The sequence below is a fragment of the Sycon ciliatum genome, chromosome 5 (genome assembly GCF_964019385.1).
Source record: "Sycon ciliatum chromosome 5, ocSycCili1.1, whole genome shotgun sequence".
In the NCBI taxonomy this organism is placed as follows: Eukaryota; Metazoa; Porifera; class Calcarea; order Leucosolenida; family Sycettidae; genus Sycon; species Sycon ciliatum.
In genome coordinates, this window is record NC_088647.1 from 35,392,426 (window position 1) to 35,406,638 (window position 14,213).

Sequence of the window (14,213 nt, forward strand, 5' to 3'; positions counted from 1 at the left end):
CTGCATACGTGCATAGTCACACGCGCACACACAATATCACCACTCTACACCCTGTACCTGTGCATGACAGTCCATACGCCATGGTCGGTGAGCCGCAGGTGACTGATGTTGTTACGCTGATTCGTGGACAACTGAATCGATGTGACCTCCTCTAGAGTTCTGCAGTCAACAACATACACAACCAGTTGAAGCACTAGTTCGGCTGGGGATGCAAGGCATTGTTTGCAACAGTCATGTCAGGGAAGTCAGTAAGTTACTATACAGCTACCATATGTACTGACACGAATGATGGTCAGTGCAGTCCCATATGTACTGACATGTACTGTACTGTACCATATGTACTGGCACAACTGATGGTGCAATCCCCATGGCTAGAGCCACCTACTTGGAATAAAGCAATGGTGATTTACTTGAACACACACCGCTACCTCACAGGACAAGTGCAAGATGCCGAGTGACGCAAGCTACAAATACGCTGTGTTGGTGTGGAGGTTACTCACTTGCCGTTAGTACTTGTGTGTGCGGTGCTGGGGGGGGGGGGGGGGGGTAGTCAGCTGCCCTACTGTTTGCATGTATGGTAGTGGTGGTCGGAGGAGGAGGGGAGGGGGGGGGTAGTTAGCCTCCTTTACTCTACGTGGGGGTGGGGGGGGGGGGGTGGAGAAGGGATAGTCCACCGCCTTACTGTTCGGGGGGGGGGGGGGGGGGGTAGTTAACCTCCTTTACTGTGTGTTTGTGTGTGTGTGGGGGGGGGGGGGGATGGTAGTCAGCTGCCTATAATGTCTTTCACGCTTACTCTGCATCCAGTACCAGTAGCTTGTTACCACATCCACACCACAGCATTGGACCGGTGCCCAGTAGTGAGGATGCTGGTGACAGAGTGTGCTGCCGACTGTGCTGCCTCTGCTCCACAGTCACGCCTTCACTGATAGTCCTATCCGCCACCAGCTTTGCTTTCCGGCCCTTGCCGCCGCCATCCACAGCCGTCAGACTGGGCATAGCGCCAAACGAATCCGGTACATCTCCGCCACCGTCTCCCTCTACTTCATCACCACCACCGTTCTCAGGTTGTTGCGGCACGTCCGAGGTATCATCCTTGGTGATTTCAGACGCATCCTTAGCGTTTTCAGGCACCCCGTTGTCGTCTTCCTCCGTCGTCTGCTCCAGGTCTGTGGAGTCGGAATAGTTGCTGGCCGTTGTGCGCCGACGCACACGCGGTGTGTACATTGATTGCTCCAAGCCGCGCTCCTCCGTGTTGACCAGCAGCAACGAGGTGATGGACACGCCAGACTGGATTGGGACCTCGCGCGATATTGCCTGTGCCGTGAATTTCTGCAGTTCCACAGTGGCATGATACGTGACACAAGGTTGGAATGGAACAGGGCTATCCTTTTGCTGTAACGCTGAGTTCTATGGCTGTTTCATGGCTGTTTTTATGGCAATTTGGTCAATCTTCAATCTGAAGATTGACCAAATTGCCATAACACTCAGAGTTACAGCAAAGGGGCAGGCTTGCTTCATTGCAAACTTGTGTCCAGCATGTTTGCAAGTGATTAGCAACTTTAATTACTTGTAAAGTATGAATGTTCACTGGTTTGAGGGAAAGGCGCAAACGGGAAAAGTCTAAAGAAAAAAATTGACTGTCACCACCAGGAATCGAACCAGGGACCCTCGCTTTTATGAATGCTTCAGACATTACCATGCCGCATGGCTCAATAGGGTACACGCTGGTAAACAGCCTTGCAAAGTGATTACCGAAAACAGGATTAGGCACTGGCATGACCAGCATCCACAGCATGCAAATAGCATGGACATGTTTTCACGTGATGTGAAGTTCTGCCGCCGCCGCAGACCCCATAGACAGGAGAAGTAAACTCTTGGGGGGGGGGGGGGGGGGGGGGGGAGGGGGTTACGTACTCTTGGTTTCTAGCCTATAACTGACTATCAAACTTGATTTCCTCACCTCAAACACAACCAGTGTTCCATCTGCCAGTCCGGCAAACGTCTTGCCGTCTTTCATCGAAGCCAGAGAGAGAACAGAGTCTTTCAGTTGTATGGTGAACAACTCGCACCTGCAAAACACACACATGCATGTAAATACAGAAAAAAACGGTAACTAAAGACCACCGTGACTAGCGACCAGCCTGGTACTATAAGCCACTTCGCCAGGCACGGACGGTCTCACATTCACATATGGTTGTGCGGTGCAAACCTCTAACTAAGGACCACCTGCCACTAAAGACCGCTTTCTCCGGCCCCAAGGGGTGGTCGTTTGTACAGGTTTTACTATAATATTGGCCAGAGAGGGCTGTGAAGCATCACTAAATCCTGACACTCACTCAAGGGTGATCCTGTTTCACTGCTTACGCTAAAACTGATGACAGGACGAACAGACCGCTTCTATTTAGAGATCAGACAATAATAGTTCTACATCACACATTAGACCTGCAAAGAAAGACCACTTGTCATTTGCGACCGGCTGTGGCCACATAAGACAGGTCACATAAGACAGGTCACCTAAGACAGGCTACACTGAAGACTCTTTCATCGAGTGATCTACACAGGAGATCATCTTACCCAGTGTTAGACAGGAAGGCAGTCAGTGTTCCCAGCAATGTGCCCAGTAGCATGTGCCGGTCCTGTAGCTTGCATATGGACATGATACGCGACTGTAACTGCAACGAGGTGAGAGAACATGGACACGCCGCACTCGGAGTAATACTAACAATGTACTGACTTAGCAAGGCGGCTCTGCAGCTTACCAGACACAAATGCATGGTAAGCTTACATGTACGACAGCTCACTGAACACCTGAAAATGCACTTTGCACAAACAACTGTGCAGCAGGCTTTGCTTGGCTATTTGACCATTGGAATCCTGGAGAGGGCTCTAAGGGCAGAGAGAGAGGCTTTTTTGGCGAAGAAACTTGACAAGATGATAGCCACTGTACCAAATACTCAGAGTCAATCCAGGACTACACATTGAAACTTCAGTATAACCTCTCTCCAGGGGATCCGAAATCTATACTTTATATCCCACACATACTCATTATCCAATGTCAAATGACTGGAAATGGATACTCAGAGTTGTTACAAGCACTTCCTATCCAATGCAAAGAGAAACCGTTTGTTATATCCAGAGTAGGTTATGCTGACATCAGTGTGTGTTGTGCCCAGAGTACTAGAACACTAATACTGAAGTGTTTCACTGTACCGAATGATATACATGTACATCCCCCTTCTCCTTACGTCACATTCGATGAGGGAGGCTTGAGCAGTGGATGGGCGCAGGATCGACACATAGCCGGCCTCTCGGTCTCCTTCGCACAGCCACAGCAGATCTGAGAACGCAGCGAGAAAAAAACACGTTTAGTCAAAAGCGGACCGGGCCAGAAACAATTAATTTTTGTTCCTCAGAAATGTTAAAGAACGGGGATGGCAGTGGAATTTTGCTATGTTACAAACATGACATTGTATTGACTGTTATCATGTTGGAGCTGGCGGTGCACACTTGGAGGATGTGACATACAGTCATGTACTATAAATGTAGACCAGCTTGGAGTGCATCGGAAATACCTTCCTACATATATAAATTCATTGTGACTCAAAGACTGAATGCAACCGGCAACTGAGCAGGGTGATAGTCTCGGTAATGGGCGCTACATTCAGCCGACAGGTTGTCTGGATAGACACGGTCACACCGACCCAAGCCTAAAGCATGCCGGAGATGCGAATGATGCAGTGCAGTTTCGGGTGTCGGACACCCCGGTGCCTCACCAGGAGATTCCAGTGCGGCACACTCCCACACCGTGACTCTCTTGGACACGTCCGACGGTCGATTGGACCCACGCTGCATGGGTGACTTGAACGCCTGCAGAGCGGCAAAACAAGTAGCCACAATACACTTAAGGCAATGCATATGCTCCTGTCGTCATGTTGTAGGGCACACGATTGTACATGTAGGTGAGATTTAGTCACATGACCAAACTGCCCGATAAACCCTAGCGGCAGATGCAGCGCCTAACGGTGGGGGTGAGTGGATAAGTCTCACAACCACTGGCACAAGTGCCGAAAACGACCCCATTAGCTGCATCCATGTACCCCTTGCGCCTGGTCACAAGTTCCCAGTTGACTGTGGGTAGCAGCACGGGTTTATCGGGTGTTAGCGACCGCCGTGAATTCCCTTCGGGAACGGACACGATAATTTACTTCATTTTTTTACCAAACTGCCAGCATACACATTGTGACTAACCATTTAGCGTTGTAGGCTGGATATGTGTGCTCCATAGACAGTACATGTATGTGCAACATGCGATGTCATTATGCATGCTATTGCCAACAAAACAACGACAATAAATGAATTGGAGCTGCCCACAGCACCTGTTCATGCTTTAGGGAACGTCTGGGTCGTCCAGGTCTTCTAGAACCATCCCACACTGATTCAGTGGCTGGTATGTGCCCATACACGGCCGCCCAACGGTGTTCAGGCATGCACTGCTGGACATGGGGTGCGCACCCTTACCCCCCCCCCCCCCCCCCCTCCCGGCTCCAAAAAAGACACATGATCTTATGTTGCAAGTTGCATCCCTACCACAGGTGCCTGTTCTCGTTTCTGGCGGACCCTGGCGGCGTCATCTTCATCGATGGATGCCTGCTTGATGGCCATGAAGTGCTCGCGTCGTGCAGACAGGTGTTTGCGTGCTGCAAACGGGTGCATGGCAATGTACGCAATCTGAACCCAGAATTACATACACACATATACATACACATATACAAACACACGCGCGCATACATACAGACATACATACACAAATACACACATGCAAACACACACGAGCTTGAACACACGCATGCACACACGCACACGTGCGCGCGCGCACACACACACACACACACACACACACACGGAAACGGATTACTTATTAAATCAATTGACTGCATTCGAGCCTGCATACACAGTCTACATAATTACATATATCTGCATTCTTGGCCCACAAGAAGACACAAAATGTGTTACCCTGGCACTGAATGTCCAATAGCAGGCATTCTCACTATCCTGTATTCTTTAGGAAGCAGTTGCATTGTCGGCGTACCTTTGTCAGTTCATCCTCTCCATACGCTAGTTTGGCCATCAGCTTCAGATGCTGGAAGAGTGTAATCGGGTCATGGATCCGCTGAAGACGTGGGGCGTGCCATTGCAGGATGGCCAGCGAGAAGCGAAATAGGACCTGCAAACCAAAAGAGAGAAATGCACATAAGATCAGAGAGTTCCACCAGTTCGGGCTTGATTTGCAAAATTGACTTGAAGTGGTCTTGCCCAGTACTGATGGTCACATTATTCATGTAAGCTGATTGCTGGGTTTTTTCAAGTACACGCTCCATGTCACCATGACTACCACCAGTCACCAAAAAGACAGAACACCATTATGAGATGGAGGTGTGTAACTGTGTGTGTCACTGTCAACTTGTATTTGTATTATTTATTCAACATTTCCTGGCTCGTCAAACGACTGCCAATGACAAATGAATGTGAAATGAAGGGTGATAGCCAACCGCGGCAACTATCTGAGACAGTAAAAAGAAAGTAAAGGGCATGAAGGAATCAAGAGTCGAAAATAACCCGAGGTTAACTTAGGAGACTTACGCGGCTTCCCTCGAACAGCAAACAGTCCCATATCCGTAGCAACGTCTGCAGTAGTGGCGAGGCAGTCAGACAGAAGCAACAGACAGTGTACAAAGGTACCAGTCATCTTAGCCACACACATGTGTGTAAAGTAAAGTTAGCCGGATTGGCGGCCGCATCACCTGACGTGTTTAGGAACACATCAAGCAAATACATTCACATCGGCGGGCCACCACTTCGCCAATATATCCTCAGTGTCGAATGCAGACCTCACAAGTGAGTCAGGGGAGAGGGAATAGGTCTCTCAACAAGCGGGCGTGTAAAGGCCCTATAACCCCATACACCGCATCCTTGTTACCCTCACACCGAGCAAGTGAGTACCCAGTTCACCGTGGGTGTCGGCACAGTTCATTGCATGTAAAGTGGTACTCGCCCGCATCAACGCGATTGAGAGAGCACTAAACACACTCCCTGTTACCAGCACAGGTTTTGAACTCGGAAACTCATGATTGCCAGGCAAACCCACAAACCAATCGGCTATACGCGTTGGTGTGTGGCTGAGGTTAAAGAAATTCCCCCACTCGTGTGAATAGAAAATTAAGCTCTGCCGTTTTCAAACTGACCGGTGACCCACTGGGGTCATAATCAACCAACACAAATTTGACTTCTACACACTACCTACATGTACAAAATATAACTAAAGCAAAACCTGTCGAGGCAACCACTCGGATAAGGTGACCACTCGGGTAAGGTAACCACTGGAACCAGAACCAAGGGATGCTATTTCCAGTCAAATGACCCTGGATAAGAAGACCACCTGGTAATAGAGACCACGTTTTGAAGGTCCCTAGAGCGGTCGTCTTAGACAGGTTTCACTCTAGCATAATGTCACCACTCACCTCCGTTGGCACGGCGTCCACAAACACAGTCAGACACCAGTTGAACGTCACCATGGCAACATCAATGCCATAGAAGTCCAGGTGTTGTGATAACATCGGGAGCTTCTCTTCCAGGAGCTCTTTCATCAGCAGCTGCAATTGGGAGGGGGGGGGGGGCAGGTACCACAAACAACCCAATCCCAATCATGAATGGATGTCATCGCGTCCATGGAGCTATGAAGCCGAGATCTCTGGTCAGCTGAGCTCAATGGGCCCCACCACAACTCCATTATTCACCCCAGTGTCTGAAGATATGTGGATTTTGTAGAAACAAATCATGGTGCAGCCTGATGCAAAGATTTCCACACTGTGTTCCTGTACCTGCTTAGAGCTTCGGCAACCTGCAATACATGTTAAACGCTGCAGCCGTTTGTACGTCTTCAAACGACGTCCACCATTATTATGCCATTCCCACGTACACATGTGTATACATGTACAGTCACTATTGCCTATGGCGTTGGTGTTTGATTTTGACCATTTTATCACAATAAGCGAAATATCACTATGACCGATACTACATGCGATGTATGCGAGTGGGGTGTCAAACGACTCAGCTGGCTGTAGCTCCTTACACAGAAAATCAGAATTTCCTCACGATGGAGGCATATTTTGGCAACTTGTACGAGCAAAACTCACCAAACAACACTCACTGGACAAGTTCTTCATGAAGAAGTAACACCCTGTTCTCCTCTGACATCGCTTGATTTTTACATCAATCACTATAACCGATGCAAAATAATGTAATAAAGGTCTTTTGAAATATGAATTTGATCACTATAGGCGTTAACGCACTCTCCACATACAGGCATGCACCCGGCTCAGAACACATTGTTTTCTGGTTGGCATATCAGGGATATTGGGCGGAGCAGCTGGCGTGCATGAGAAAGACAGGTCGGCCTGCTCTGCGCTGGAGCTGTGACCCGGTGCACACATAGTGTGTGTGAGAGAGAGAGACAGACAGGTCGGCCTGCTCTGCGCAGGAGCTGTGACCCGGTGCACACATAGTGTGTGTGAGAGAGAGAGACAGACAGGTCGGCCTGCTCTGCGCAGGAGCTGTGACCTGGAGCACACAGAGTGTGTGTGAGAGAGAGAGACAGACAGGTCGGCCTGCTCTGCGCAGGAGCTGTGACCTGGAGCACACAGAGTGTGAACGAGAGACGGTCGGCCTGCCGTGGGCAGGAGCTGCGACCGGTAGTGATTGAAATGAGCCAGCTGCGGAGATAGACTGCCCTCACCCGATATAAGTATATTGACAAGAGTTGTACTGACACTGTTATTGAGGAAATTATGGTGACAGTGACGGAGAGATAGTGATCCCCAGTCGAATGGGGTTGGGAGGGAAGGGGAAAATTGACAACTGACGGACAAACCAGTGAACAGTCAAGTCGTCGGAAAGCAAATGTGACAAAGGAGTCTCTCTTTTCTCTTGCTCTCTCTCTAAAGCAAGATTTGGAAAGCACGCGTGGGAGAGTGGCGCGCGCTGCGCATGCGCATGTATAGCAATGACATCATAATCAGATGCATGATCATCAGACTAAGTATGAGTGGTAGGTGTTCCACGTTCGTTAACAGGGCTTGCGCACGCGCTAAACCACCAATATAATAGAGCCCCAGCCAGCAGAAACCTGAACATGTGTAATTTTTTCAAAAATTATTTTTTCCCTCGAAATTGTTTCTACACTATTAATCATTCAAGTTATCAAGTTTGGTGACAATCTGATAAGCGAAAGCATGGAAAATAGAGTTTGGAGTCACACAGGTCAAGATTCAGTACAGTTGGCGCAGCATCCATGCCTAGTGACTCCATGCAAGTTGATCCTACAGTTTCTGATTGTGATGTGGAACAGGTACATGTAAGTAAATAGAATGCAAGTCAGGCTTGCCCTCTAGGTGCTGCAGGCATGAGTAGTTCAGAAGTGTGACGATATTCCGTATACATCACTACCTTCCTTACAACACCAGAGTGCAAAACGATGATTGGTGGCTGGCCTTCCAAATTGTGTTCAGGGACCTCTGTGCTGGCAGTTTGAGCGTTGTCTGAAAGCTTGCCATACTGATAGATGTACTGACCAATACCACTGACATCCACTCCCTTGCACACTTTCACTCACACCATGATTTCAGCATAATTGTATTTCAATGATATGAGCGAATACTCGCGTTTTGTAGCACGTGAAGATGTTGCCCCAAAGCGTTCAGCTGGTTTGAGTTTTTAGGGATCCCCTTTCTCAGCACAGGCAGCAGCCAGCTTGGCATCGTCTGGCAAGGTAGAGTACTGATAATACTATGCTTGCAGTCTCTGTTTTGCACCGTGAGAAGCCCTCCATCAGCGTCTGCAACATCATTGTTGTCGATGTAGAAATACGGATCGCTCAGCGGGTCGACATTCAGCTTCTCCTTGCAGTCGCTATTACTCCAGCACTGACTATCGTCGCCACCAGTATCCAGTGTCGATTTTATGAGGGCTCTTCGTTGCTATGCATATTAGACTCGCCACTGCTGGACAAACTCAGCGAGATCGCCACCAAAGAAATAATTCCGATCGCGAACTAACTTTCAGCGCCGCTTCGTACAGGGAGTCTCACGCTGACAACTATGGACCTAAGTCTTTGTCGCGACACCTGTCGCCATCGCTGTGTCTAAACTCAACCTCCGTGTGACGAGCTCTCACCTAGCGCTAAAATCAATTGACCAGAGACATTTGAAGACACTTGAAACTCCTTTGACAACAAAGACACCCACTCGATCGAAAAAGAATCTTCAAAAGCCAGCTCACTGCGCGTCCCAAACTTTGACGTCACATTTTGATGATTGATATCAAGTACACAAGTGCTGGTTTTCGCTGGCCGGGGCTCAATATTACTATAGACGATTATTACTATACGCGATAACTGTGTATACTTAGTTATGGCAAATGAAAATGAATTTGAGAAATTGATCATTTTATCCGGTATATTACTATAGCCGCCAACCTTATAGGCGATACGGACTGTACACGTATGGATACCACAAGGGAATGACCCAGCTAGAGTCAACTTCGCTTATAACGACCCTTGGCGGGGCATCAGAAAAGTCTCCTTATTCGCGAAGTGTCATTACACCCGAAGTCTTGTTCTATGTATTGCAGTTGGATGGGACTTTGCTCTGGGCATGGAAATTCTGTCGTTATTCGCGAATTGTCGATATATCCGCAGTCGTTGTTAGCGAAGTTGACTGTATTCTCAAAGTAACACACAATGCAGTAGACTTCAGCTTCCTGGGACCCGATCTAAAACTTCCTTCCTCTGATCATAGAATCTTTCTTTTGTTCACAACACGTATGAAGTGGAGATAAGACAAGTCACAAGTTCTCGGTAAACCAATGTTCTTTCGTAAGAAAACGTGTCAGTGGTCTCCTGTCCATGCAATCCTGTTGGTGCGGCCTTTTCCATGCGTAACACTGGACACAATCACTACTTAAGCCGACAGCACACACACACACACACACACACACACACACACACACACACACACACACACACACACTCTGAACAGTCACTCAGCTCACCTGATCGGCCTGAGCACCGACGAGATTCTTGTCGAAATAGTGCTCGGGCAGGTAGCGCTCCACCAGTGCCACCATCAACCTGCGAAAAGAACAACACCGAGACAAGGCCATGACTGCTCTGATAGTTGCCGGTGATTCTCACCATGCGTGAGTGCTTGGCCAATAAGACATTTTAGCGATCCCTGTGACAATTCGAACAGCCTTACCAGAACGTCTCCTCTTCGTCTTGCAGAATGAGCAGTCCAAACGCCACCAGCATGTTCATGCCCTGCAGGGAGACCACCAAAACCACTACTCGTGTCCAACAGAGCACTTAACCGTGACCACACACAGCATCCAGTGACCAGCAAGACGAGCCTGACGGAGGGAGAGATAACACCAGCAGCCACAGTGCCGCAGCATCCAGTACTCAACTGTACTGAAACACACGAGCTGATTCATGTGCTCATCATGTACGGGTATGGAACGATTTCAAGTGATTCTATTCCATAGCGCAGATACACTGGACTAGTAAACACTCTGTTGTTTTAATTAAACAGGGCGTTGAACATGCTACCGTCACTATAGTATTGACTGCATCACTTGTTTTAATCCCAAGAATTCGGTTAATTGATGAAAGGCAATCATTCTGTCCGCATTGATAAAAAAAATGTTCAGCAAGGGCCAAAGGACACTCCTTCAAAGGTACAACGCTGATGGTTGACGGGACCACCTGAGTCCCGTCTGGAATGCCTTTCAATGCCACTGTTGTACAATATAGCGGCCCGCATGATCCTATTCCGGCCACTGCCTACCTGACAATATCCAACAAGAGGGTTGTGGATGCTGTACGCAAGCAAGATGCGCTGAAGCTTGGCAATCTAAGTGCAAATGACAACAACACGCGATAGAAGTGCTAAGAGCGAAGAGAAAGTACCCATAGATCTGGGTAGGAAGATGAGGCTACCAGAGATGCATCAAGTTCCTTGTTTCGGATAGTAATACCAACCCAATCATACTTGGCAGATACTCAGCCGATATTAAATGTAGAAAGGAGAAGGGACACATGGATACGAGGTACATGCAATTTTAGGTGTAGTAAAATTTCGGTGTCAGGGACCTGCCAGGTTTCAGGTGTAATGTAGAATTAGGTGACCACCTTTCCCTGCACCTACAGTGCACACTCCAGTGCCATTTAGGTGTAATCTAAATGTTGTGCAATCTGAATTTAGGCGCCTGGTTTCTCTATCGAAATTACCGAAATTTAAGTAACACCGAAACTAACGTATTGTACAGTGTCTAGTAACAGTGGTGGACAGTTGCTGTTACCTCCAATCCATGTGCAGATGTCCCGTCTCCTTTCTTATCAAACCTTGCTGTTGAAACACAGCCCCCCGTGAGACTCCCTCCATCTCCGATCAGTACAGGCTACATATACATTATATTTTGGGCTTACCATCTCGGAGCCGCGCACAAATTCAATGTGCGATGTGAGCGTTCGATGAAGATCCACCTGGATCTGCCTAGAGTGGGAGTTCTGAGCAGAAGTGGGAAACACACGTACAGTAAAACCTGGTTTAAGCGACCACCCCACGGTGCAAGGAGAAGCGGTCGTTAAAGCCAGGCGGTCTTTAGAACCAGGTCCCACAGTGTCTGTGTAGAACTGTCGGTGCCGGCATGGAAACACGGTCGTTAAGAGTTGGTGGTGGCTAAACCCAGAGGTGGCTTACACCAGGTGTTACAGTACAAGTTACATGTATAGTACATGTACTGAGGAAACACTAGAGCAGCCATGGTGTTCTACTTACTGTAACAGTGAACTACTTGTATTAGCTATATTATGCAACAGAGAACGTGAAGTTGTTGTTTCTTTATTTTAATTCACCGTATGAACAGGCAAGACTGCCTTCTCACTGGGGCTACTGGCCCACGGCTCTCACAATATGATGAAGTGGTTTTTTTTAAATGTGTATGAAGAAGAAAGAAAGGAACAGAAGATGAAGAGTATGAGTAGAGTGAGGGCTTCGTCCCCACCAGCCTATGTCGACACATGAAACCCCATGCCTGTGTGGACACATGAAACCCCATGCGGCTGTGCCTTGGGTCAACCAATGCATACCTGGTATCCCTGTAAGCTCTTGTAGTAGCCGGGACCCTGTACGGAACCACACACACACGCAGACACACACACACACGCACGCACACAGGCACGCAGACATACACACACACACTGGATACTCCAACCAAGTCTGACATAAACAATCACTGCACAAATTGGCTGTCCATATCGAAAAAATTGCCCGACTATCTAAAAACCTTCCTGCCCAGTATCAACAAAGATTGACTCGACCATACTGTCTAGTACATATGTGCCGTATGAACATTCCAAGTGATTCCCAGAGAGCAGGTTTGAACGAGGTGATGCCATGGTCCACATGTAGATCTAGAGGGAGAGTCTACGACACTGTGAGATGTCTTAAAGACTCAGCTGCAATATGCTATGTGTACGACTCGTATACTAGAGGCCAGAAGAGAGGATATGTCCCCTTGCCAGACCAGGACACAGTATGGGAGAAGCTGCAGCCATGCCCCTACCTTGGTTTCCCGGTACTTCTTCAGACGCAAACCGATCAAGCTGATGACAAGGAGAGACAGAAAACAGAGATAGAGGGAGAGAGACAGAGAGGGAGAGAGAGAGAGAGAGAGAGAGAGAGAGAGAGAGAGAGAGAGAGAGAGAGAGAGAGAGAGAGAGAGAGAGAGAGAGAGAGAGAGAGAGAGAGAGAGAGAGAGAGAGAGAGAGAGAGAGAGAGAGAGAGAGAGAGAGAGAGAGAGAGAGAGAGAGAGAGAGAGAGAGAGAGAGAGAATGCAGTTGCCATAGTACACAGACACGCCGGATACATAGATAATGCCTCCGGCTCCATCTTCAAAGTGCGAATAGAACTCCATGAATTTAAACACTGGCCACCAGCACGTTCAGTGGAGTCTTCCTATCCCACTGGGCGCAGAGGCATCATAGTAACTGAAAGTTTGGAAGCAAGCCATGGTGATCATCAGATTCACACAAAGCTGTAAGTTTTTTGTGATCTATGACTGCTGCCACTTTCCACAATGCCGAACGGGAGCAGAAAAAGCACCAGCAGAAGAGGGCTTGTACCCTCTATTTACGCTTACCTCTTCCAAACATTTGGTCTCTGCTTGGGAGGGATGCCATTGATGATCAGGCTCTTCAGGTCATTCTAACAGCATAGACAAAGCAGAAGAAAAATTCACGGCTTGTGTGAGACTTGGCATCCGTAGGAACGCCACCACCCTCAACGGGAAAGGCACAGAGGAAGCTCCTAAAGCAGTGGGAAGGTGACGGTAGATCCGAAACAAGACCAAAGTGGTCAAAGACTAAAATCCTGTTTGCTGCATCTGGCCACTACCAGCATAGCGAAGCAGACATATTCCGAATAGACCGTTCTTATGCAAGCAGTTCTTTGGGGTAGCACCAGAATGCCAGTTGGAAACATTATACAGCAGAAGAGCATGCTACTCGATTACGGCATAAGACACTGCACTGAACTCTGCTGCTCTGAAGAGAACTGGTCAGGCCTGTACTATTCAGAATCTTGTCGCATGGACATTATCGAAGCTCACAGATCTCTGCGCCATCTTGTTCATGTCCCATAGATTGTCAGCCAAGAATGTCTTCCAGTTCTTGTCCTGGCGTTTCGCAACTGAATCCTGCAAAGAGACCAAATGACAGAGAGCAACGGACATGTCATTTTTATCGTGAATATAACATGCTGGGGAGGGGTGGGGGGCGAAGGTGCAAATCGTATGGCTTGCTGTGTCAGCTAAAATTGACATATTGATGTGTTGTAATGCCCAAAGACAAGAAGACCAAAGTGAAGTGGATGTGCGGATGGTTCCGGGGCCGGTCTGCCAACAAGGGGCGGAATGGTTGCCATTTGCACAGCTAGTAAACTTTCATTGACGCAAGGAAGCAGACGCTGATTCCCGACCAGACGCTGCACCCTTTGCCACGTGATACAGGCCATGAAGACACATGGATGTGAATGGAGGATGGAGATAGAAGCAGCAAAGCACCCAGTGCATCATCATCAAGAAGCATACAGACATAAACC

At 48.3% G+C, this 14,213-nt stretch overlaps 1 protein-coding gene across 1 annotated transcript in view; it reads right to left on the reverse strand.

Annotated features, from left to right (window-relative positions):
• The window catches only part of LOC135818485 (TBC1 domain family member 2B-like), a 37,840-nt gene that overhangs the window by 7,184 nt on the left and 16,443 nt on the right, over positions 1-14,213 (reverse strand). The window contains exons 20-37 of the mRNA XM_065331869.1: positions 13,723-13,809; positions 13,255-13,319; positions 12,679-12,718; positions 12,203-12,238; positions 11,540-11,620; positions 10,899-10,964; positions 10,311-10,372; positions 10,105-10,183; positions 6,519-6,650; positions 5,641-5,685; positions 5,090-5,224; positions 4,588-4,728; positions 3,774-3,867; positions 3,246-3,337; positions 2,575-2,672; positions 1,961-2,069; positions 794-1,329; positions 58-159 (exon numbers count right to left, since the gene is read on the reverse strand). Of these exons, the coding sequence (XP_065187941.1) occupies positions 58-159; positions 794-1,329; positions 1,961-2,069; positions 2,575-2,672; positions 3,246-3,337; positions 3,774-3,867; positions 4,588-4,728; positions 5,090-5,224; positions 5,641-5,685; positions 6,519-6,650; positions 10,105-10,183; positions 10,311-10,372; positions 10,899-10,964; positions 11,540-11,620; positions 12,203-12,238; positions 12,679-12,718; positions 13,255-13,319; positions 13,723-13,809 (2,000 nt within the window). The remainder of the gene's footprint in view (positions 1-57; positions 160-793; positions 1,330-1,960; positions 2,070-2,574; positions 2,673-3,245; positions 3,338-3,773; positions 3,868-4,587; positions 4,729-5,089; positions 5,225-5,640; positions 5,686-6,518; positions 6,651-10,104; positions 10,184-10,310; positions 10,373-10,898; positions 10,965-11,539; positions 11,621-12,202; positions 12,239-12,678; positions 12,719-13,254; positions 13,320-13,722; positions 13,810-14,213) is intronic.